Source organism: Rhipicephalus sanguineus, chromosome 1, assembly GCF_013339695.2.
Source record: "Rhipicephalus sanguineus isolate Rsan-2018 chromosome 1, BIME_Rsan_1.4, whole genome shotgun sequence".
Classification (NCBI taxonomy): domain Eukaryota; kingdom Metazoa; phylum Arthropoda; class Arachnida; order Ixodida; family Ixodidae; genus Rhipicephalus; species Rhipicephalus sanguineus.
Window position 1 is genome coordinate 212,170,848 of NC_051176.1, and position 25,532 is coordinate 212,196,379.

Genomic DNA, 25,532 nt, shown 5'->3' on the forward strand with positions numbered 1-25,532 from the left:
ACTATGGGAATCACTAAGACAGTGTCGTATTCTCATTCGGAGTCTTGCGCCCGCAATAAAAAATGTTAACCGGTATACCTGATAAAGTGGATGGGAGGATGGCCGCCACCGTAGCTCGATTGGTAAAGCATCGAACGTGTTATTCGAAGGTTACAGGTACGGTCCCTGCCGGCGGCAAGTTATCTTTTCATCCACATTAATTTCTTCAAGGTGCACCGACACAAAATTTTGAAGGCAAGATAACTTGTGGGATAGATTTGTGTGGATACAAGCGCATAATTTACGAAATAATGACGGATAATATAGCCTAGAACATATTTAAAATCAATTTTAAAGTGTGTGTCGCACCACTGCACGCAAAACACTCCTGTGGTTTTCGTGTAAACAACCAACCGCCCCCTGCATCACGAGTTTGTGTTGGCTGCAACGATCCTTGCGAGCGCTCTCTCTAGCAGACCTTTTCAGCGGAAAGAGGGGGCAGACTTGCACTGGAGTACCAAGGCTGATGTCCTTGCCTCGGTAGTGCATTTTTGGGCGGTCACGCATATTTACAACGCCTCACAGGGAATTATAGCACCACCCAGGAAGCCTTTGTTGAAAAGAGTTGTCAACGCGGTGCTATGATGTGCACGCTGTTTTTTGTGCTCACGTAGCCAGCTATGTTTACATGAAAACCACTCTGGGTCTCGCCTCACTCAGTGCTCTCCGAAAAGGAAACTGCGACTGAGCGCTATAAAACCGTCTTGAAATACTTAACTGCCACCCGCTCGAGCAAATGAGCGTACCAGCTGTGATAAGTGGATAGTTAGCTACCTATTGCAGGAGAAAAAACAAGATGCAAGATTTCTGTGTCACTGCTCCTTTATCTATCATTTATATACAATTACAATTACCACAAATAACATCAGCCTTGGCTTGATTGTCTGTTAGTTCTCACTAATGTGTCCTACAAAGAAAAATGAGCCTTTAAAAATTCCCTTCCTTTTGTTTACTACAGTCGAACCAGTTCATAACGAATTTGAAAGTGCCACGAAAACTGGTCGTTACATATCAGTAGTTCGTTGTAAAGGAACTTGCCCTTAAAAACATGCACTTGGCGATCAAGCCGCTTTTTTTTTTTTTTTTCGGTGCATTTTTATTGAAAAGTGCTAACAACCTCTCCGGTAAGAAGTTAGGCCTTTTCACCTAGTGAAGCGACACCTCCCGTGTGCACGAGTGAATTAAACTGCCTTTGCAGTGAACTGACACCGTTTGACTGAACCGCGGTACCGCCACGTGAAGACGATCATCCCTGGCTAGTTGCATGCAGCGCGTTGCCTACTCGGCTCACGCCACGATTGCCAGGCCGCTTGCTGTATTACGCGCATTTGTGCGCTCTTTGTGCCTGCTTCACTTCGGACCGTGCACGGGTGCGGCGAGTAGCCTGTTCGCTCAACGTGGCGAAGACAAGCATTTTGCAAGCAATGCGCACTCTACGTCTCCGCAATGCTCTGACGGTCCTGCACAACAGGCACCACACGCTTCGGTTGTCGCCTAATAAAACATGCAGTATACAGTTGCTGTAAGCGCATCGACGTTTCTTGGTGCCCATGCCACTCAACACCAGGGAGCTACTTGTACCACCATCAATCCGAACTGTGTACGCCACACGTACAGCCAAGCCGATAGCTGCAGATGATTGTGATAAGGTTGTCCGCGATAAGTCATAATGGCATGCTCATCGCCGGCCACCACATCGTTTTCACTCTCTTCTGACGCTTACCCGTGAAAGAATCACCGCAATTGCGCGGAAGTTGTAATCATTGATCGGCCCGTCTCTGCCGTTACCGAAAAAACAAAAGACATTTCGCGACACATTGTGGCGCCGACGCAGTGAACTTTTAAGTGCCGAAAAGTTATCACTGTCATCTCTTATTGCATTTTATGGCTTCTTGCATTCCAAGGCGGTCATCGTAGGCGGTCGTAGCTGCACCTGAGAATGGCGCCAGAAAAGGTTGCCGTGTGGAAGTTGACCACAATGCTTCATGCTGCCTCCTATTCCTTTTTTTTTTATTCGTCACTGCCATTCTGCCGATGGAGAAATGCCAGGAAAGTGAGCGACCTCGCTCGCAGCATCCGAAATCAGCGTGCGGTGCTCGCGGATGTAGGTTATCTTCGTCACGAGTAAACTGGAGTGGGGCACGCGCGAGCGCACCCCTCTTATGCTTTAGAAGGCCTGCTTCAACTTTTTTCGCTTTGCATATGCCATATTTTTACCGCGACTGTGTATGAAGTGTTCGTTGCAAAAGTAGGAGGCTTTGGAAAATGTTCGCTATATGTGGACGCAATTTCAGTGGGTAGCATAGGAAAAACGTAAGTGCACCGAAATATGGTCGTTATAACCGATACTGTTTTATGTGGGATCGTTATAAGTGGCTTCAACTGTGTTTGGAAGAAACACAACCCTGACAAGCTCATGCAACACGACAGATGTTGCATGCGCTGTGAGTCATGCGAGTGCAACATAGTACAGGGCCTGGAATTTACAATAAATTCTCAGTCAGCTAGAAATCACTCGCTCTTCTCTGGAAAAATGATGCCATAAACCGAAATGACGGCGGACTTTGTGAACACAAAGTTCATGGTCATTGGCTGAATTGAGCATTGTGAGCTGCATAGTTGTAAGCAGCATAGTCGGTACCGTCGTGCTGCTCAAGCTTCAGAAAAGGTACTCCTTGGTTGGATTCCAATTGTGAACTGGTTAGCACGATTTCTCGTCTCGGTGGCAGACATCCAATGAATCTGATTAGACATCAGGGTAGTATTCCTAAAGAATCCCTTCAAATATTATATTTAAAAATTATCTACGCATTAGCCACACCCTTAATTTTTGAGAAGGTTAGCAGTGTTATCCGTAGTGCGGTGTGAGAATTACAGAGCTGTTTTTTTTTTTTTTTTTTTTTTGCGGGGGCATAACAAGGCAGCAGTGCCAAGTTTTCAGCACCTCCATGTAGCAGAAGCACAGCCTTCGAGATTTAACGACTGCCTACGAGGTGCTGCTGTCCTCAAAACAAGACTGACTAAACGGCTGAAGAGGGCATCCCTTGTGTGTGCACTGGATTTTAGAAGCGTGGGGTGGGGCTTTGTTCACGATGGTGTAGAAAAGCATGAAGGTTAGGGGAATCTAGAACAATATCGATGGAACAGAGGATCACCTCATCTGGGGCAGAGGCGAGATTGAGGATGCTATAACTAAAGCGGACGGTGAGGAAGAGGGCGAGGAATAACATCCTTGCAACCATGTGAAAGTGACGAAGGTTGTTTTTCGTTTCTCCCTGTACAAGCGATTACTACAATTCAATAAAGGCAAGTAGCACTGCAAACATTAAAAAAGGTGCCCTTCTCTCTGAGTAGTGGCCGCACCCACAATTTTTACCTCAACTATCTGGAGAAAAAAAAAAAAAAAAAAACTGCGGTCATACACGTCTATATATGACATCTATGAAATTTCTGCCCCAGAATGACAGAAACATTGCCAATAAATCTCTGTGAATTTTCTACAAAATGAATGAAGAAATGCAGAGGCTATTAAATGCCGCATCCCCCATAAATGTAAAAGCACGTTTGTTAACAAAAAACTAAAACAGGAGGCTTTAAAAAAATTCCTTTATTGACACCTAATTTTTTTAATTTTATGTGAGGGTCAAACTTCAAGCAACGAAAACTATAAAAAGTATTGTTATTTAAAACATTACAATCGCATAACACATGGTATGGTTTCAGGTTTCCATATGATATCCTACTCTACAACCACATCTCTCTCACGCTATTTCTTTAAGGCAAGATAGTTTTATAGGGTCCTCATTGTTGCCGTAACCCTAAACCGTAGCCTGCCATGTGTAACCTATTGGTTCTACCCAGTGGCTGCCAACTACTCGGGCAATGCGAGCCTTATGACAACTCGGCTGCTTTGCCTGTCTAATGTACAGGAGCCGTATTGCTCTACCAGCAACTGTGAATTGTTAGTCGGCTACAGATGGCCTGGGACATCAATCTATTTGCTATACCGCTTGCCCGCTTCCCATAAACCCAAATTTCTCTCCATTGTTCACTGGTCAATTGGAACCAGAAGTCGGTGAACCTGCCTCCCATAGTTTGCAAAACTGGCAGCCCTTTGTGAATTTTAGAGTAAGGGAACACCTACATGTCTCTCTCTATGAGCTTTAGTTAGCTTGTGCTGGGCACATCATACCATGTCAAAGCATAGACAAAATACCAGTCAAGAAGAACTCATTTAAACAATGAGTTTTGAATAATAATGCATATCACTAGGGCTAATCCGCATGTAAATGCTAAGTAGCACAATTCAGGGAAATATCTTTTGCAGCATATCCCTAAAAACATCCTTACTATCATTCCTTCATTGAAACACTACTAATAAAAATTGCAAAGTATTCATCCCACCAGAAGCAAACAAATTCAGTTGTTTACACTGCTCAGGAAGACTTACTCTGGATTGCATGCCTTCAGATTGTCCAAAAAGAACAAGCAAGTCACTGGTTTTTCATTGTGTGGGGACCATCGATGAAGGCACCTGGAGATGAAACATAATCAGAAGGTCAAACCACAATATAATGAAGTCATACATGCAGCACAAAAAACAATTTTTTTTTAGCCAAAGATTCTATGAAACAACAGAAAAAATAACCTCAGAGGTTTCTAGACTAGTTCTGTATTTTTTTTTAAGTAAACCTACTGAAACACAGCAACCAAAGAAAAGAGAAGAGTAGTGCAGCTACAGTACAACACCACTCCTACAATTCTGGGTGCCACGACTTCCTCGCTGCTAGGTCGTTTTTGGCCAGCCCCAGTACAGCTCCCATGAAATCCTACACACTGAGAACCCTGCTGTTGCAATGAGACAGCAACTTGGGCGAGTTGGTATCGGCTCATACTTCGGTGTAACAGCGCACCCCAATACGACAAAGGCAAAGAACGACACACAGAAGCGCCGACTCGCAAGTGAACGGTTTATTGAACCCTAAACACAAAGATAAACAACACACAGGTGCATGTGACATGGATTGCCGCTGCTGTCTTGTATACGGCTGCTGCAGAAAAGCAAATTCCTTAACAAACAATGCAAGTGAAGCTTGGCTGACACAGTTCTCTTTTTCTTTAATAATATGATAAGACTCAACCACCTCTCTGTTAATTTGATACGAATGCTTATAAACTATCTAGTGCATGTGAGAAACGAGGAACACCCACGTGACTGATAAAGCATAGCAAGATTAGCGGTAGCCACACTCTTTAACGAAGCATTGTGTTCTGTTTGGTATTATACAACGTCCTGTTTGTCCAATACAGTCACCGACTGTTTATTCGGACATACTTGTTCATTCCGACACCTTCTCGGCACCGCCACTCGTCCCATTGAAGTAACGTAAACTCACGACTGAAAATTCGGACGCCCCACAGTGCGCCATTCGATTTTTCAGACTCCGGCTGGCTGATCGAGTGTGCCGTCGAACACCATGACAAGCTGTCGGCGATGTGCACAATATTGTCGCTAGGTTGCCAGTACCGAAAGGTTGCAGTGGCTATGGCTGGAGATCGTGTGAGTGTAAAAATCCACACAAAAATTACAATTGCCAATCTCGAAGGCTATGTTCATTGGCTACATGTAATGGTTGCCTTTCGGCTTTAGCCAGCCGAGTATCCATGGAATGGCTACCACGACCACACCCCAAGCAAAGCCAAGCCAAGCCCCGCTCAGTCAGCTCAGTGTGGCGTCTGATAATGAACGAGTGTATGACACGGACAGAGAAAGAATTACACCACGAGCGCTGCAGCATAAACTAGCCTGACCTCGTTCCCTTTCGGCGTTTGAGGGTTTGTGTTGTCAGATGTTTATGTGGCTAGGCCTGTTTGCATCCATGGCAGAGAGAGAATGTGTGGTCTGAAAGGCGCTTACATAGGCATTTGCACCGCAGTGTCCACTCGTGTATTTAAAGTGACATAAAAGTCGATGACAAAGCTTGGTCCTAAGGTTCATAATGTGTACGTTGAAATCGACGACTAGTATAAAGGTTTTGTGCTTCTAGGTGTTTTATATTGTTCTGTCACAATTATGATACGCCTTTGTACACCGCAGAACCCCTAGCGGACACCATGCAAAAACTGAGACACGTCGGGACAAGGGACATGCCTCGACCCCAAGGTGCTTTGCCCCTAAAATTTGTTACAGTAGAATCTCGTTGATACGAATTCAGCTGATACCAATTTGTAAAATTCCCCGGCCAAATTCCACTGTGTCCTATGGGTCAAAATTCGGATGTTCCCAACACTTTTCCACGTGATACGGGTGATACGAACTTGGGTACCGAAACCGTCGAGTGATGGCCGACAGCAGCGGACTCAAAGTATGGCGGCCAGTGCACACAGAAACAACACTGTGCTTATCGTATCCCACAACCACTGTGGATGAACCCATCGTCACTAGTGACATGATCATGTATGGCTACAATGAAAGTCCTATACAGTCGCCAACAGTTTATTCAGACACCTTCGAGGCACTGCCATTCATCCAATTGAAGTAATATAATCTCGCGACCGAAAATTCCAACGCCCCACAGTGCGCTGTTTAATTTTTTGGACTCTGGCCGGCTGATCGAGTGCGACGTTGAACACTATGACAAGCTTTCAGCGATGTTTACAATATTTTTGCTATGTTGCCAGCACTGAAGTGAAAATTGTTGTTATGTGATGTTTTGTGGCGCAAGGGCCAATTAATGGCCAAAGAGCGCCAGGTCGGGGGACAAAAGATGTAAGCAATGATTATGGTAGCTGGCTGTATAAGGGCCTTAAAATTCCACGCCATAAAGGCGGGTAAAAACATATATCTATTAAAATCATGACAGTGACGTGAAATATGTGAGCAGATCTATATATATATACACAATGAAATTATGGCGATGACGTATGGAGTGAATTGCACTTGCGCCTCCTCAGGTCCTTTGTGTCCAAAGGCCTGCAGGTAAGTGCTTTCTTTGGAGAGAACTACCGCAGCAGCGGCCTCTGTTGGGAGGCCGTGCTTCGGTTGCCTGGGAATATAACATTAAAACTATGTATATCTTTAAGGAAACCGAGGAGTGAATTGTATTTAAAAACAGGTTCGCTGCCTATGAACATTGAGGGATGGAGTGGGAGATGTCGGCAGTATGATGGAAAATGCTTTTCTCGGATGCCATCAAGATGGGTGCATTGAAGGAGGATGTGGAGTACAGTGAGTGGCGTGTCGCATTTCTCACACATGGGTGGGTCACCGCCAGATAAAAGGTGTGCGTGTGTACTGTGCGTGTGTCCTATTCTCATTCTACAAAGTGTAACTTCTGTATAGCGTGACTTTGACACCGGTGACCAGGCGCCAAGACGCGGCTTGATGACATGCAATTTATTTTTGGTTTCTCTATCCCACAAGCGCTGCCAGTGTGCCCTTAGTGATTTCTTTATAACGGGCTTAAGGTCCGATGCAGAGACTACAACAAGTGTATTGGCAGCGCTTTGTTGGACGGATGCAGCTAGTTTGTCTGCCATTACATTGCCTTCTATGTCACGGTGTCCTGGGACCCAGCACACTACAACATGCTGTTTGAGCGTGTAGACAGTACATAGCAGTGAATACAGTGAGACGATGACAGGATTTTTGTGTTTCTTGAGAGTTTTCAATGCCTTTACAACGCTTAATGAATCAGTGTATATGACTGAATTTCGTAATTGTAAGTGCTTAATATGTTTAACGGCAGCATATATCGCATGTGCTTCTGCAGTGCAAATACTTGTATTAGGGTGCAGAACGCCGGCATCGGAGAACGAGGGGCCGACCGCCGCATAAGACACACCAGTATGAGATTTTGAAGCATCTGTAAAGTATTCAGGGCAGGAATATTTGTGCTGTAATTCAAGAAAGTAAGCGTGGATATGTGCGAGTGGTGCGTGTTTTGTAACCTCTACAAAGGATAGGTCACAATTAATAGTCTGCCACTGCCACGGTGGAAGCTCTACTGCAGGAGGCATCACGTTGTGCTCAAGAAGTGGAACACCCATTTCCTCTGCCAAGCCTCTCACACGAAGGGAGCAGGGCTCTCGCAGCGAAGGACGGTTGTGGAAAAGGGCAGACGTGGACAAATCATTGATTGTGGCGTGTGAGGGGTGTTCCTTGTTTGCGTTCACTTTGAGAAAATATACAAATGATAAGTAGGATCTCTGTAGATGAAGCGACCACTCATTCGATTCGACGTAGAGGCTTTCTACTGGGCTAGTGCGAAAGGCGCCCGTAGATAAGCGAATGCCTAAATGGTGGACTGGGTCAAGCATCTTTAAGGCGCTTGGTGTCGCAGATTGATAGATTATTGCCCCGTAGTCTAGGCGAGTGCGTATGAGGCTCTTATACAAGTTCAACAGACACTTCTTGTCACTACCCCACGTAGTGCATGACAACACTTTTAGAACATTCATTGTTTTTATGCATTTGTTTTTTAAATATTTAATGTGTGATACGAACGTAAGCTTACTATCCAAAATTAGGCCTAAGAATTTGTGCTCAGTCTTCACGGAAAGATGTTGACCACACAGGTCAATATCTGGATCAGGATGAAGGCCTCTCTTTCGAGAGAACAGGACACAGGTGCTTTTTTGAGGATTAATGCTGAAACCATTCTCGTCTACCCATTTGGAGATCTTGTTCAAACCTAGCTGGATCTGCCGCTCACATACCGAAAGGTTGCATGATTTAAAACCGACCTGTACATCGTCGACATATGTGCAATAAAACATATTTCGTGGGATGCAAAGACGCAAGGAATTCATTTTGATGATAAAGAGTGTACAGCTAAGTACACCACCCTGTGGCACTCCAGTCTCTTGAAGAAATGGTCTCGAGAGAACATTTCCTACTCGGACACGGAATGTACGATCCGACAAGTAGCTCTCTATTATAGCTAGCATTTTACCACGTACACCAAGGTGGGACAGGTCTCTTAGTATTCCAAAGCGCCATGTTGTGTCGTAAGCCTTTTCCATATCGAGGAACACGGAAAGAAAGAACTGCTTATGGACGAATGCGTCACGGATTTGTGCCTCGATACGTAACAGGTGATCAGTGGTGGATCTGCCCTCGCGAAATCCGCATTGATACGGGTCCAGTAGATTATTTGTTTCCAGGAAATGCATAAGTCGGCGGTTTATCATCTTTTCGAAAAGTTTACAGAGGCAGCTTGTTAGTGCGATGGGCCTGTAACTCGTAACGAAGGATGGATCTTTGCCCTGTTTCAGAATAGGAATGACAATCGCCTCCTTCCAAGACGAGGGGATCTCGCCGGAAAACCAGATGGCATTGTACAGGGATAGTAAGGTTTTTTGCGTTTCGGAAGGTAGGTTTCTTAACATGTCATATACCACACGGTCAGAACCTGGGGCTGAATTACTGCAGCTGTTTAGCGATATCTGTAGCTCAGCTAAGCTGAAAGGTTGGTTGTATGCCTCGTTTTTTGTACTTTTCCGCTGTAGTTTTTGTTTTTCTATTCTAGTTTTGTACCGTCGGAAGACTTCAGAGTAATGCGCGGAACTGGACACTTGTTCGAAGTGTACGCATAGGTAGTTCGCCTGGTCTTCCAAGCTGTCGCCTTCTGTGCTTACTAGAGGGAGTGAATACGCTTGTCTTCCTACTACCCTAGAGACCCTGTTCCAGACCTTTGCCTCCTGTGTATACGAATTGATGCCTGATAAAAACTTCCGCCAACTTTCCCTTCTAGCCTGTCGGCGCGTCCTCCTTCCTTGGGACTTTATGTTCTTAAAGTTTATAAGATTCTCCGCAGTCGGAGAATCCCGAAACAACCTCCATGCCTTATTTTGCTTGTTGCGTGCAATGCGACAATCATTATTCCACCATGGGAGACGTTGTTTTCCAGATATCCCACTTGTTTGCGGGATGCTTTTGGTTGCAGCATCGATCAAAAAGGCTGTAAAGTAGTCCACAGCAGCTTCTATACTTAAGGTACACATGTCAGTCCAGCTTAAGTGGGCAAGTTTTTTAAACTGTTTCCAGTCGGCTCTTTCAGTCTGCCATTTAGGGACAAGTGGTGGATATTGATTTGTTAATGCTGCGCTTAGAATTATTGGGAAGTGGTCGCTTCCATAGGGATTCCCAATAACTCTCCAATTAAGGACTGGAAGAAGGGATGGAGATGTAATGCTGAGGTCTATGGACGAGTAAGTATTGTTGGCAAGGCTTGTAGTATGTTGGCTCTTTACGATTCAACAGACACGCGCCGGAGGAGAAGAGAAACTGTTCAATGAGACGACCTCACGCATCGCAGCGAGAATCACCCCATAAACCGCTATGCGCATTTAAGTCCCCAAGGACCAGATAAGGCTCCGGCAGTTCGTCTACCAAGGACTGGAATTCTTGTTTTTGTAGGCTGTATTGTGGCGGTATGTATAGAGAGCAAATCGTGATCAGTTTATCTAAAAGAACTGCTCGAGCAGCCACTGCTTCTAGGGACGTTTGTAGTGGTAAATGTGTACACGCTACGGATTGATTGATTATAATGGCTACACCACTAGATGATGCCGTGGCATCATCTTGGTCCTTTCGAAAAATGACGTAGTTGCGTAGAAAGTTTGTGTTGTTGTTTCAAATGTGTCTCTTGTACACACAGCACTTTTGGATTGAGTTCGTGGAGGAGTTCTTGAATGTCATCGAGGTTTCAGAGAAGGCCTCGGATGTTCCACTGTAATATTTGTGTCTGCATATTAGTCATAGAAAAGTGCTGGGTGTACAATAAGGAAGTGTGGAGTGTTCAAGTGAATTACTTTGTTTCAGGAGGCAGGACGGTCGTCCGGCCCCGTTATTGATTTTTTTGTTTTCTTGGCGCGGTCCAGAGAACTGCGCCGGTGTTTCGGCACCCGAGGTGCCGATGTCGTGTCCATTGACTCCTCGGAGGCACTGGATGCCTGCACGGGCGGGCTAGTGGCTCGAGTTTCGGGCCTCGCCTGGTGAGAGGAAGCCTTGAGACCCGACGGCCCTGGAGTCGCCGGTCCCTGTTCGCGAGTTGGCGGAGTAGCCTGAACTACTGCCGCCTTGGGGGCAGGTGCCACAGCCGACGGTCCGCTTAAGACGGGCCGGGCGAGTGGCGGAGGTCGGTGCGACGCTGCCCCCTGATGCGCCGCATCCGCATAAGTTGTGCCATAAAAGGGTGCGCATCTCTTCCTGGCTTCTCTAAAAGAGATATTTTCTCTCAGTTTCAAAGAAATAACGTTCTTTTCTTTCTTCCATTCAACACAGGACCGTGAATATGTGGGGTGGTCATCACCACAGTTGGCACAGTGAGCTGCAGCCTCACATTTGTCTGACATGTGATCTTTAGAGGCACACCTGGCACAGGTGGGTTGTCCTTTGCACGTTAGTGAGCTGTGTCCGTACTTTTGGCAGTTAAAACATCTTCGTGGGTTGGGAATGTATGGGCGCACTCTCAGTTTCGTGTAGCCTGTTTCTATTGTCTCTGGTAGTTCGCTCGATCCGAATGTTGCTATTATGTGCTTGGTTGGTTTCTCTACATTGTCCCTTCTTATTTTGATTCTTTGAACGTTGACAACATTTTGTTGTTTCCGTCCATCAAGAAGTTCAGGTTCGGAGAGGTTCAAGAGATCTTCATCTGAGACGACACCACGGACGGTGTTCATAGACCTATGTGGGGTGACTGTGACAGGGATGCTTCCGAATGATGTAAGGTTGGAGAGATTTTCGTACTGTTTTCTGTCTTTCAGCTCAAGAAGTAGATCGCCACTGGCCATCTTAGTCGCCTTGTAACCTGGTCCTAGTTTTTCCGTAAGGCTTTTCGCCACCAGAAATGGTGAAATGGTTCTGGCTTTTTCGTCTGACTGCTCGCTGTGGACAACGTGGTACTTTGGATAATGTTCATGCGTTTTAGAAAAAAGTTGCAGGGGTGCTTCGGTGCGTACCCTTTTGAGAGTACGATCGGTTTTGGAAAAAGATGAACTTAACATAGCATGCTTTATGTTTCGGCGACGGTGCCAACCGCCCACCACCGAGCCCAACAAGGGGACGCGACAGGAGATGTGCGAAGACAGGTCTGCCAGCGCCCGTCGTACACCACCGCTATAACCATATACGGTGAGCCAAGACTGGTCATCCACACAAGGTTAACCCTTGCCGCCAGGAAAAACGGAAGTAAACAGAAGTGAGGAGAAGACAGGAAAGATGTAAAGTGAGAGACAAAGGCGGAGGTGTGAGAAGAGAGGGACAGGAAAAGGCGACTGCCGATTTCCCCTGGGTGGGTGAGCCCAGGGGTGCCGTCTACGTGAAGCTAGGGCCAAAGAGGTGTGTTGCCTCTGCTGGGGGGCCTTAAAGGTCCAAACACCCAGCGTCGGCTCAACCCCCAGGATCCCCTTTTCCCCGGACACTGCTCAGCCACGCACGGCAAGGCGTGGGAGGGGTCGAAACCCCCTGTTAGCTCGGGTCCGTGGTGTCGCTACACACCAAACGGCTGCTTGCGCAGACGCCCCTGCGGGCCTGAAGTCAAAATCCACTCAGCAATTACAATTGCTGATCATGAAGGCAATGTTTGCTGGCTATACGTAACGGTTGCCTTTTGTTGGGGTTTAACGTCCCAAAACCACGATATGATTATGGGAGACGCTGCAGTGAAGGGCTCCAGAAATTTTGACCACCTGGGGTTCTTTAATGTGCACTTAAATCTAAGCACATGGGTCTCAAGCATTCTTGCCTCCATTGAAAATGCGGCCGCAGCAGCCGGGATTCGTTCCCGCACCCTGCGGGTGCAGTCGAGCACCATAACCACTAGACCACCGCGGCGGGTAACGGTTGCTTTTTGGCTTGAGCCAGTCAAGTATCCATCGAACAGCTACGATGGTCAAACAGCAGACCAAGCCAAGCCAAGCCCAGAGTCAGCTTGGTGCAGCGTTCGAGGTGAATGACAATGTGTACGAGTACGACGTGGATCCTCGGACCAAGAGAAAGCGACAACACAAGCGTTGCAACACCAACTAGCCCAATGTTGTTCCCTTTTGTCATTTGAGCGTTTGTGTTGTCAGATGTTTCTGTGGCTAGGCCTGGTCTGCATCCCGCGCTTCTTGTCTCGCTCCCTTGTTTGTTGCTTGGCATGCGAGGCCTGATCTCCCAAAATGGCTCCGACGCCACCCATTCTGTGTGCGCAGTTGGGACTAAAAAAACATAGCAACTACAAGGCCCTGATGATGGCAAAAAAAGCAGCGATTATTCGCCAGGTGAAGGCGGCCGACCTCAATATGAGGTTGCTCGGGAGTTTTTGCCCAGTTGGGCGATGAGATCATCCGTCAGCGACTCGAACCAGTGCATGTGGACAGTGACTGCCATAATAATGCGCCTCGACCACAGCCATCAAATGCAGACTAAGTGTAGGCCGTTACAGTGCTATTGCCAACCTATGGGAGTGGCCAAATATTGGCTGAAATACAGGCTGACTTGGTCGCGCGTAAGCGTGCGTGTACAGATGCGCATTGACAAGTTTTTCCCGGCCACTGGGCCGATAAAGGTGTTTTTTTTTTTTTTGGCGAATCCCTTCTTCGGACTCCCAATTATTCGGACTTTTTGGCGCTGCCCTCCGAGTCCGAATTACGGTCAGCGACTGTAGTACAGTCGAACCCGGGTATATCGAACTCGCCAAAAAACGTTTATTAGTTCGATATATGGCATAATTCGATATAGGCCCCCTATAGAATTTGATGACACAAAGGCACATACCTATAAGAAAAGTACTCCCTACTCTGGAACAAAATAGTCCTGGATTTTCTTGTTTCAACGACTTCGCTGCCTGCGACAGCACGCACGCCTCCACGTTGTCGGAGCAGCCTTATATATTCACGCAATAGCGCCGGACCAACGCAAGTGCACCAATCACTTCGGAGGTTGTAGGCAATGGGCCATCGTCAATTTCCTTATTGTTGTCGCTTTGGCTCGTGGTCAGCACGACGTCTGCAACGTAGTCCTCATCGTGTACCTCGCCCATGATGGCGACATCATCGTCCGCACTGACGAATTCGTCGAATGTCGATCCGTACGTGGTGGCGACGTCAGACTTCTCTCACCGCGCTCGACTCGATTTATGATTTCGAGTTTCGCGGCAAACGGCAAAGTCTGCCTCTTTGCAGAAGCCATGACGACAGGGCGAAGAAAGTTCACAGAGCGCTAACAGGCAACACCACCAGCACGGACCACGCTGACTGAGGACTCGAGGAAAAGAGGCAGCAGCACGCACGCAAGCATAAAGAAAAAATGGCGCTCACTTGTACCGCCTCCGCGCCTCGGAGAAAGCACGACGGCCTCTGATTGGCTGTAAGCGCTGCAAGCAGGCCAGGATCATTTTTTGCAGGGGTGTGTTCGCCTATGCACAGCCGGGTCTAAACCACTTTTTCTAGGGTGGCGCCGGCAGCTTTCCCGCCGCCGCGAGGGAAAGCCAACTTGCTGGGGCACTTTTGAGGCACATGGAGCTTGATATATCGGTTGTCGTTGCTATTTTCGTTCGATGTAACAGGAACTTTTGCTATATATTCTCAATGTAAATATACCGTGTTTAGAAATTGTTCGATATACGGGATAATTTGATATATACGGGTTCGATATAGTCGGGCTCGACTGTACACGTGCATCCTACGCTCACCAAGTCAAAGTGAAGCTGCCTGCCACAACCGCTGCAGACAAAACTACAGTAGATTAAAGCATAGATAGCCATGATGCAGTTCTGAAGGCACTTGCCTGGACAGCGCACACAGACTGAAAATGAAACTGTTTTGCAGCAACCGCTGCGCATAAAACTGCGGTCGCTATCAACGCGATCATGTATTGTCATGAAACAGAGTACATATGCATCGAAAGCTCACAGAATCAAAGTGATGCTGCAACCACAGCAGACAAAACCGTGATAGACGTGATCAGCACGGCCAGTGCACACGGACTGAGTACGAAACTACTGTTTGCCGCAACCATAACAACTCACGAAAGTGCAGTGCCGTGGTTGCTATCGACGCGATCACTGATAGCGACTACGCAGCTCCGAAGGTATGAAGTGTTTCGCTGTTCTTGTCGTTCGCTTATGGCTATGGTGGAGCAGACTTTGGCACTTAGTTTTCATATGGCCTCAAGCGAAGCTTCGACGCGCTTTCGCGGTAGCCACCGTCACTTAGAGGTCCATTCGCATGTGTCCCAGAAAAACATAAGCGATTTATTTCTATAGAAATAGATGTTTTGTCCGTATATTGTTGTTTTAGGTAATACGAAATTTCGGACAATACGAATATTTTCACTCCCCATTGAGATTTGTATCACTGAGATTCTACCGTAAAAGTGTATATACGTCACACTGCATTAATGGCACGAATATTTTTCGCTGTCTTCACTATAGCCGACAATTTGTTATATCCATTTGTTGTACAATTAAACCTCTATGTAACGAACCTCTATTTAATGAATTCCTGGATTTAACGAATATTTTTCATTCCCCAACTTGATCCCCATAGAAGCCCATGTATTTTTGACCTCCAAGTAACGAAGGCATTGTGGCAAATGACCTCGGTGTAACGAATTTTTCATGCTCATCATTATTTTGAGCAGTAGATCTACATAAATTCAGATAAATAATGCGTAACTTTTGAAATTGCTGAAAGAAAGCAAGTGGCAATCGCGAGAGGAACACATGTGAACACAGTGAGCTAGAGCAGTCGATCCGGTGTGTGATGATGATGATAATGACGATGAAACGTGCCCATAAGTACAGATGGTCGATTAAAATTTTTAATCGATTAATCGTTAATCGTTCGTCGATTTAGCCTTTCACCGATTAATTGCTTTCTATGTGATATTTTAATCGATTAATCGGCATTTTTGATGGGTGCTTCAATAAAGATATTGTTTGAGAGGCATTGTTTGTGTTTGATCTCGACCAAAGTCTTTCTATCAGATGCGCTAGAGCACATGTGTGCATTTGCGCCTTCGTGAGAATTCGCACTTCCGCCCAATGGTTACGGGGGCCTGTCGTCTTTGGGTGATGTCACGGAATGAAGGATCTGTGGCCATCATCCATGGGCGATTCGGCCACAGGTCGTATTTCCTCGAAGTCTCCCTCCTCGAGCACACCGAAATCGGAGGCGTTGTCGGCTACCACACTGGTCGAAAAGATGCACTGGAAACATGCAACATGACGAAATCCCGCGAAAGGCAAAGCAGAGACGAGGAGGAAGAGGAAGTAAATAAGACGCTCGCACTATGCCATCTTTTCTCCGTTCGTACGTTAGATATTCTGGAAGCCCTCGATAATGCTGTAATTGCAGACTGGCGTGATCCCTTTTTTGAGGTCCCCCATGCGAGATTGCACAGCAACATACTGGCCTCAAACAGACCACTTATTATTATTATTATTATTATTATTATTATTATTATTATTATTATTATTATCTGGTGTCTTACCTCCAAAACCATGATATAATTATGAGAGACGCCGTATTGGAGGCCTCCGGAAACTTTGACCACCTGGGGTTCTTAAATGTGCACTTAAATCAAAGTACACGCCACTCAAGCATTTTCGCTTCCAGTGAAAAAGCGGGTGCCGCAGCCAGGATTCGCGACCTTCGGGTCAGCAGTCGAGCACCGAAAACACTAGACCACCGAGGAGCCCGAACTGAGAGCGTGTCTACTGTATCAGACATTAGAACATAAAAATGAAAAAAAAAAAGAGAACTTTAAGGGCTCGTTTTTCTTTGTTAAGCACAAAGGAAAACATATATACCCCATAAAAGCGGACCAGGGCATGACCGCCGCTGTAGCTCAGTTGGTAGAGCATCGGCCGTGTTATTCGAAGGTCGCAGGTTCGGTCCCTGCCAGCGGCAAGTTACCTTTTCGTCCAATTTACGTTCTTCACCTTTACACCATAATTACTACAAATCAGGGCTGACCAGTATCGCGATACAAGAGTATCACGATAGTATTTCAGAGATACTTTTGAGTATCTGTATTTCTGTATCGAGATACATTTGAAAAATGTATTTGTATCTCAGTAGTGAAATACTTTTACGATGTATCGCTTGTATCGCGATACAATGCAGGACACGGGTATCCCGTTACATTTTCTTTTTGTCGCAAATGAGTTGACGCGTGTTTCCGCCGCCGGTCGCTGACAGAAAGAGCGGCGATGATTTCCCCTCAAGCACAGAACGGCCAATGTGGTAAAGCGCGCGACGCCGAAGATGGCAGAATCGAGGAGGCAGTGTTGTCGGCCTCTGGCGACAAAAGTCGATGTCTCTCAAGGCCAGTGCAGCTCGCCTAGTTTTTTTCGGGTGGCAAGCCATTACTTTGTGACCCCCCGCACGGATAGCGCCTTGGAACAGAGGCTTTGCAATGCTTCGCGTGCGTTCATTTCTAAAAGCAGTTCCCGTAGTCGCGGCGGAAGTGACTAGAAGATGGCTATCTGTCGCGCTCTCAGCCACCTCTGCAGCGTGTCAGGGTGCGTTCCTAGTTGATCACAAGCGTGAAACGGTCTTTTGTGGTACCAGGCTCCCCCACCGCCGAAGGCGACTTCGCCTGGCGCGGCTTGATGAAATGGGTGCTGGTAGCGTCGGTGGCGGTGACACCTTTATTGAAGAGTGGCCCTTTCAGCCCAGGCGACGTCTCCTTGCTGTAGGTTCTGATTGGGCGCTCTCAGTAGCTGTCCCTGATTACACGTCTGTTTAGAGTGCTTGCAGGAGCGACTTGGGAGGGCTTACACCCTCTCACCCCCAAGGAACATGATTTTAGGAAGCCAATTTTTGGATTGTGCAGTTTCGACATATTGGGCTCCATTGCACGTATGTAATTATGACCGGCCTATATGGGCAGCGGAATCCTCAGTCGTCTGACCGGGCGCCGACCGGCCATACGGCTGAGGTTTCCGAAGATGGGGACCGACTTGGGCTTGTGAGCAGTCAGAACAACCCACGCGAGGGAGGAAGTGTTTTGGAATCTAGATGGCCCGAGAAAAGATGTCACCGTGCTGCAGGGCTATCCGGCTATGAAGGCGGTATTTATTCACTATAACACGAATTTGTGCCCGTCTGCAGCGCTAGATACTTTTTTTCTTTCGCGAGCCTTGTGCTGAGGCCGAATTGATGCTATCTAGAAGACAGCCTGCTTCAGAAACTCACACAGCAACCTACTCAGCAAAGCTGATCTTATGTGCAAAGTAAATGTATACTTCTTCTCAATTCACTGTGTTTATTAGTGATTCGAGTGATTTGCTTAAACTATGCTACTTCTAGCATAGCTCGTTTAGTTGTCACCAAGCATGTCGATTTCGGTGCCCAATGCTTGTTACTGTTGCTGTGGAACAGTGTACTTTTATTATTGCGATTGATATGTGTAATTATGTCATTATTACTAATTATGTACTTTGTAAGCCACCCCCCCCCCCTCTGTGATGTCTTAATGGCACTGAGGGTACTGTAATAAACAAATAAACTAAAAGTTTCTATGCACTGCAACTTTATATACACCATTACAGTGCACTTCTAAATGTCTTTGCGGAGTACGAGCATCTTCGAAATAAAAAAAGAAGTATTCTAGTATCTGTATTGCAGTATCTGTATTCCAGAATATTTTTTCGTCATATTGCAAAAGTATCTCCGAAATATCCCGTTATGCTAAAGGCAAATGTATCTCAGTATCTGTATTTTAGGCTTCCGGCCCATGTATTTCGATATCTGCATTCCGGAATACTTTTCCGAGTATCTCTGCCCAGCCCTGCTACAAATAACATCCCCTATAATTTCCTTGGCTTTTTTTGTCTGTTAGTTCTCATTAGAACACATTCTATGCAGGCAGATAGGATCGAGTAGCATTTAGAGCTCTGTATGCCATGGCAAAAAAAAAAACACGAAGGGGGCACGGGCCTGGCGTACAAATATTTGCTAGAGTACAAATATGCGCTGTAGTGAAAAGGAGTAGCTGCGCTCGACTTCTACGCATCGGCATCGCTGGCCTCACACTCATGCGCACCGGGAAGAGGACAGTGCTGGGGGGTTGCCGCAATTAATTAATTGAAGAGTTTTAATCGATTAATTCAATACTGAAAGGTGGAAATCGATGACGATTAATAGATTAACGGCGCTCTTTTAATCGATCAATCGATTAATCGACCATCCTAACACAAAAAGGGAAGGGTTTTGCTTGCATCCTGGGTTACGATGACTTCAAATCTAGCAACAGCTGGCTGCAAGGATTTAAGAACTGAAACGGATTCGTCGGAAAGATCATTAGCGGTGAGTTGGCCTCTGCTGACAGCGATGTTTGTGCATCGTGGGTGGCCGAGAAGCTGCATGGCGTTTTGAGCCGCTACGAGGCAGCTGACGTTTATAATGCTGATAAAACGGCTTTGTTTTATCAGATGCTGCCTATTCGCACTCTGGCGCCATGAAGGCATGCAAAGCAAACTCCGCGTGACTGTTTTGCTTTGCGCCAAGAGCGACTGCCGTGACAAACGGGTCCCACTGGTTATCGGGAAAAGCGCCCAGCCCAGATGCTTTAAGGGAACAAAGCAAATTCAGGTAAAGTATGTGGCCAATTCAAAGGTGTGGATGTCGCAGGCGATCTTTCCCGACTGGTTGAAAGACTTCAATAAAGACAACAAGCGACAAGGCCGCCAAATCTGTTTGCTCCTGGACAATTGCTCAGCGCACCACGTTGACGGCCTTCAGCTCTCAAATAGAGTTGATATATTTTCCTCGCAATTGCACATCCCTGATACAGCCTCTGGGCAAAGGAATAATCAACAGCTTCAAGTGCTGCTACCGCCCGTCATGAGATAGGAAAGGTTCTTCCGGATGTCCGTTTTAAACAGCAAATGAAGATCATCATCTATCAAGCTGTCGAGACGATTGCCACATCGTGGCAAGAAGTTGCAGTTCAGACTGTTTCAAATTGCTTCGCCAATGCCCAAATAAAGGTCGTTGAAGCTGGAATCTGCAATGACGAAGAGGAGCCTGCGAATCCAGCAGATGTAACCGAATCGTGGGATCGACGTCGAACTGGGCGTATTTTTGTTTGCTGACAATGGCGCCGTATGTACTGAAGAAATGTCAGATGCGGCGCTTATTGAAATGGTGCAAAGTCACGGTCACGACGAAGGTGCATAAGAGAAAAGGTCCACTGTTTGCCGCGCCTACCGCAAAGGAAGTGATGAACGCGTTGGACGTCTTGTGTCATGCCGCTGGCGAAAAGGATAATGAAGCCTGCATTTCATGAATTAAAGCACCGCTTGATGTCATCATATATAAAGAAAACACAAGCCAAAATCCCACAGTTTTTTTTCTTCTGAATAAATGTGAGAGGTGAGGTCTTCTGAAGTGATGTCCGTCTCGTTTTGGTTTTCTTTTGCACGACACTTGCAGATTTTCACATGAAACTGCATGTAACGAAAACCTATATATAGCGAAATATTGCTGACATTCGTCAATTTCGTTACAGCCAGGTTCAACTGTATTGAGGTTTGAGTGCATGTTTTACCACACAACAAAGGAACTCTGAGAATGACGCCCCAGTATACGGCACATACTTTTGGGACTTTTGCTTTTTGTGCAAATGTCGTGTCGTATACCTTTATATATCTCGTACAAGAACCCCTCATTATAACAAAATCACTTTACTCGAAATATCACTTAATATCGCTTGCATATTAAGCCACATTACTCGAAGCACACGAAGAGCTCGGCCCGCTTAGAACGAAGTGGCAAGCAGAGGCGTCGCCGAGCGTCGGCGACCCTTTTGCGCATGCAGTGTCGAATAAATGCCGCTGACGAACTAGTCTCATGCAGGTGCAGAATAGACCACAAAAGTACGCAACCCACGACAGATGCATCACTAACACGACCGCGCGCGGTCGTGTTAGTGATGCATCAAGTGTTCTTGAGGCGTTGTGTGTCGCATGTTCTCTGCCGTTGCGGTCAGTTGCAGTTGCTCAGTGGTTACAGTGCTCACTCAGCTACTTACCTCTAACAGGCGGGTTCTACTGCAGTCACGGTGGTCGCATTTCAATGGAGGCGAAATGCTGGAGGATCATGTACTGAGCGATGTCAGTGCAGGTTAAAGAACCCCTAAACGCATCGTTAATCCCACCAACCAGATGAGGCGTTGCATGCATCTCTTTGTGGCCGGCGTCAAATTTTGTTTGTTTGGTGCCATGGAGCCACCAACTGTGCCGCCCACAACAGTAGTGATCGCCAAAGCGCTGACGACGTTACTCTAGCCCAAACACAATCAAATCTGCTTATCCTCAAGCGTAGCATGAACAGGGGTGAGACGGCTGAAATCGATTTGGGAGCAGTTTTGGGAGCAGCAAAATTTCAATTTAGGAGCAGGAGAACCTTGTTTGGGAGCAGTTAGCGGCATTTATTATGTCGTTTTTGGAGCTTGAAAAAACAAATTTGTAGTAACTTGGAGGAACAAGCACATATTTCAATCGGCTTAGAATACACATAACATTCAAAGAGCCTTTGGAGAAAGCTTTTTTTAACAGATTATTGCCAGGTATGAACTACACTACCTTTTTGCAAACCACGCAATTGATATAACCCTGGTAACAACATATGAAATAGATAAAAAAAAGTTTTTCCAAGTAGGTTCACTTTACATTTGAAAATAAGAAAAGAAAACATCACACTTCTCAAATAATAAAAAAAAATCCCGCTGTGATGGCTTTCGAGATAGCGCGCGCGCGCGCGCCAGTGATCGCGACCGCGCAAAGTTCAAAGTTGCTCCTCGCGCGACACTCCACGCCCCCCCCCCTCGCGTCTTCGTGCCTTTTAAAGGGCCCCTCACCAGGCCACATAGCAAATTTTAGTTAGACGCTGGAAGTTGTTGTGTGCCGAATGAAGACCAGTATGCCGTAGGAATTTTTCAAATCGGTTCACTACGAGCTGAGAAAAACAATAATTTGTAGCGGCGCGAAACCACGATGCGAGGAGGCGAGTTTCAAACCCTTGCCACTCGCCCCGTGTAGCCTTAGCAAGCCAAATCCCTTCCCTGCCCTCTTCACTTGACACATACACATGAACACGTCATGCGCATGCATGGTCACGTGCGCATGACGTGCCCGAGCCAGCCCGAGCACTCGAGTGGCGTTGCACGGCCGCTACCTTTTGTTTTATGTAGCGACCGTGGGCGTTTTGTCGGCGTTCTCTGTGGTGTACTGCCTGTTTCTGCGGGATGGGCATGAAAGTTGAGATATTTGTACGGGCACGAGAGTGGCGGTATCATGATCCAGTGCCACATTAACGTTTACTTGGACGCGGTAGAATAAATGAGCATAATGAGTGCTCGAACGCGCCAGAACATTAATTTCGTTTCCAGGGCTGGCGTCTGCTCGATGCGCTAACCGCGGGGACACGAACGCATGGGAAAGGGAGGCACATTAGCCCCGCATCTCGCTGGAATTCACGAAAAAAATGAAAAAGACGCACACATTCTCTTTCTGTGTCTCATTATTTCTCTCAAGATTTATTAATCTAGTCAAGCAACAAATTACAAAACTACACATGTCGTGTCAATTAATTATCGCAGTGTCACGTGCTACTGTTGGCGACGTCAGAGCACAGTCGTCTACGTAGAGGAGCGACGTCACAGCACTATCATCTACGTAGGGCCATTTTCTCATGTACGTCATCCCCTCATTCTCTACAGCGCGCGCCCGCGAGAGGAAGGGCAAGCAGCGTTAACCTTGAAATTTGACCCATTTCCGCGGTGCAAAGCGTTGCAAATTTTGGCAGACGCGATCGTGAACGCCCATTGTATGCATTGCGCTCGTTAGCTCAAAATTGTCAAACCTGGTGAGGGGCCCTTTAAGGGGGGACGTGGCTTTCGGTACCAACTTTCTTATTTCTTCATGGATTCTGATGAAAATTGGCACACTTATTTGAAATGTTGTTTTAATGCTACTGTAGAAATTTCATGAATATATCTTTACAACGTTTTGATTTACAATATATTTCACCTTCTGCTCTTGTTCCGAGTCTGACTCGCTTAAAAAATGCGATAGGAAACTCGTTCAAAGTGCTATGCATTCTAAGATGTCTGATTGCGGGCGTGACATTCTTAGATTTTTTTATTTGAAACAAAATTTTTTTTAGTTTTCATTTTTCATGAGGTGACTGCGCAACAGGCATCGAGGCTTTGTGCAACTCGTCAAATAGCTAATTATCAAAACGCCATACTGAAAAAGCAAGGATGTCACGCCCTGAACTGTGCTTCAAGGAATATAGAACAAAAAACGGAACTGAAATAGACCCAGCGGTCAGTGAGAAATCAGCGGAACAAGCGAAGCAGGAAGCAAGAAAAGTCGTTTTGAGAAAACGGCTTTAAAGTTGTACCAACGATATTACTTCATCAAAAGGCACTGGGGTCGTAATCTTTTGAGTCCTCCGTAATGTGCACTTTCTTGAGTGCCCTGTCTTTAGTTTGAGGTGCCTTGCTTCTCTAAAACACAAGAAGATTGTGATCTTTAAGGTGTTTTATAAGGTTGGACCTCCTGCACATGTGGCCTTTCATCGGTTGTGCCTTTGTTTTCTTTCTTTTTTCTTAAAATCCTTTTCTGATATACAAAGAACATGTAGCATGAATTTTAAACGAAGTTATGAAGTGGTGTAATAGACATGACAAAAAACAAGATATTGTAATTCAAGTAGGTCATGTACTATGATGATTTGCCAGCTTTCTTGTATTCATGCTCTCATTAACATAATTAACAGTCTTGATTGCAATTGATCATTGAATCATTTTTATAGGATACTAAAAGCGGCTCTCATCATGGCAACCTATCACTTCCTCCTAAATAACAGGCAGTTATGGCCAAGACATTGGTGGAATAGGAATTCCTTAGCAGTTTATTCAAGACGCGAACTGGGCAGATATGAATTCATCTCCCTGTTTCACTCGTCAAGCTAATTTGTAAACCTCGCCTGCGATGCGCTTCATCATTCACCCGGTCGCGGACACGGTTTTCTGCGAGGCTTTTATTTTTTCAGATGATTCATGAGCGCTTACGGCGATACCACGCACGACTCCAAGCGCGCCTAAATTGCATCAACAGTGCTTTATATTTCACCTCTAAGTGCTCGGCCGCATAGTCCGGGAAGTCGGCACGCGATGTGCTGGGTGGCGGCATTCGGTGACGGTGCGCAATATGCCTAGGTGCGGCGACGAAAAATAGGCGCGCAACGTGTTTGGCCTTGCATTTTGGGACGCCGACGCGCGCCCGCTGCGCGACGAGCTTGGCCGTGGGGTCCGCTGCCGATGCGTAAAATGGCCATCCGCTGTACCGAGAAGCCGGCGGGGGAAGCGCTTCGTTCCTTGCGAAGAAGACACTGCCGCGAATCCGCTAACGCGTTGCTCTTGCCCGCAAAGTTCGAGGTTCGTCTCGCGTGCCGACGCCGTGAGCGGAGTTAGGCCTAGTGACGACTCCGAGCAGTAGACGCGCCGGCCGCGGTGCCCGATGTTTCAAAGTACGTAATGCGTGGTCGCGAGTACAAAGAGTCGTCCTGCGATCATCTTCGTCACGACGTCCGAAGTGCGCACAAGCAGAACCTCCAACCACGGATCCGACGAGTCAACGCTAGAAAGTCGGTCCGAGACGCGCGTTTGCGATGTTCGCTACGAGTGCGGCGCAACATCGTAATCCCACCGAGCTTCCGCTAGTAGCTCCAAACTAAAACGTAGTTCTTGTTCAAAGTTATCGTCGAGCCGCGAACACAGAGTGATTGCGAACACGCAACGAAGTAGCGCAACTTTCGACAGCCGTGAGCTCGAGACGCACGAGCTGCAGACGACGATCTCCCGGAGCGAGCATCGGACCAATGGCGAGGCGCGCTGGGGCAACATGGCGGACGCGGCCAATCGGAGGGTTCGAAACGACCTTCGAACATTTGCTTTTTGTGCGCTTGTTTTCGAAGGGAGGAGCCAGCTGCGGCGGGGAATTTGAAGACGGAGAAATGCGCTTTCCGATGAGCCGAAGATATCGGCGCCCGGTGGCGTCGTTGCGGAGCTATGATTTTTTGAAAATCAGTGTTTTTTTGCGATTTCCCCAATAATTTTCGCCACCTCGGCAGGCGCAACAATTTTTTTATAGCACTTCTACGCGGTTTTCGGTGAAGATATTTTGGAATCGGATATAAAAAGGGCTACAGAAACTGAAAATGTGATTTTCAAAAAATCGATTTTTTTGCCATTTTTCGCGATACGAAAGCCGCGTCCCCCCTTAAGGCTTGTTAAAAACGGGCGGGGCGTTTCCTGTCTGCTTCGACGGCAGGCCTTCCGAGCGTGGTGATGTTATCGCATGCAGCCTCCGAGCGACGGCAATGGGCCGGCTTAAAGCGAGCCCTCCATGCGTCTTCCGCCGGCTGCAGTAGACGCGATGGAGGGGCTTTAGGCCGGCTCGTTTGCTTCGGCCGCGTACGTCGCC

General features: G+C 46.7%; 2 protein-coding genes and 1 non-coding gene across 3 annotated transcripts in view; 2 read left to right on the plus strand and 1 right to left on the minus strand.

Annotated features, from left to right (window-relative positions):
- The window catches only part of LOC119406858 (enhancer of mRNA-decapping protein 4), a 202,582-nt gene that overhangs the window by 117,287 nt on the left and 59,763 nt on the right, over positions 1 to 25,532 (minus strand). The window contains exon 9 of the mRNA XM_037673612.2: positions 4,490 to 4,573. Within this exon, the coding sequence (XP_037529540.1) occupies positions 4,490 to 4,573 (84 nt within the window). The remainder of the gene's footprint in view (positions 1 to 4,489; positions 4,574 to 25,532) is intronic.
- Positions 1 to 25,532, plus strand: part of LOC119406972 (small nuclear ribonucleoprotein-associated protein B) — a 373,302-nt gene that overhangs the window by 28,874 nt on the left and 318,896 nt on the right. The gene's annotated exons all lie outside the window — the stretch shown is intronic.
- Positions 16,869 to 16,941, plus strand: Trnat-ugu (transfer RNA threonine (anticodon UGU)). The gene has a single exon. It is a non-coding gene; the product is annotated as a tRNA-Thr (tRNA).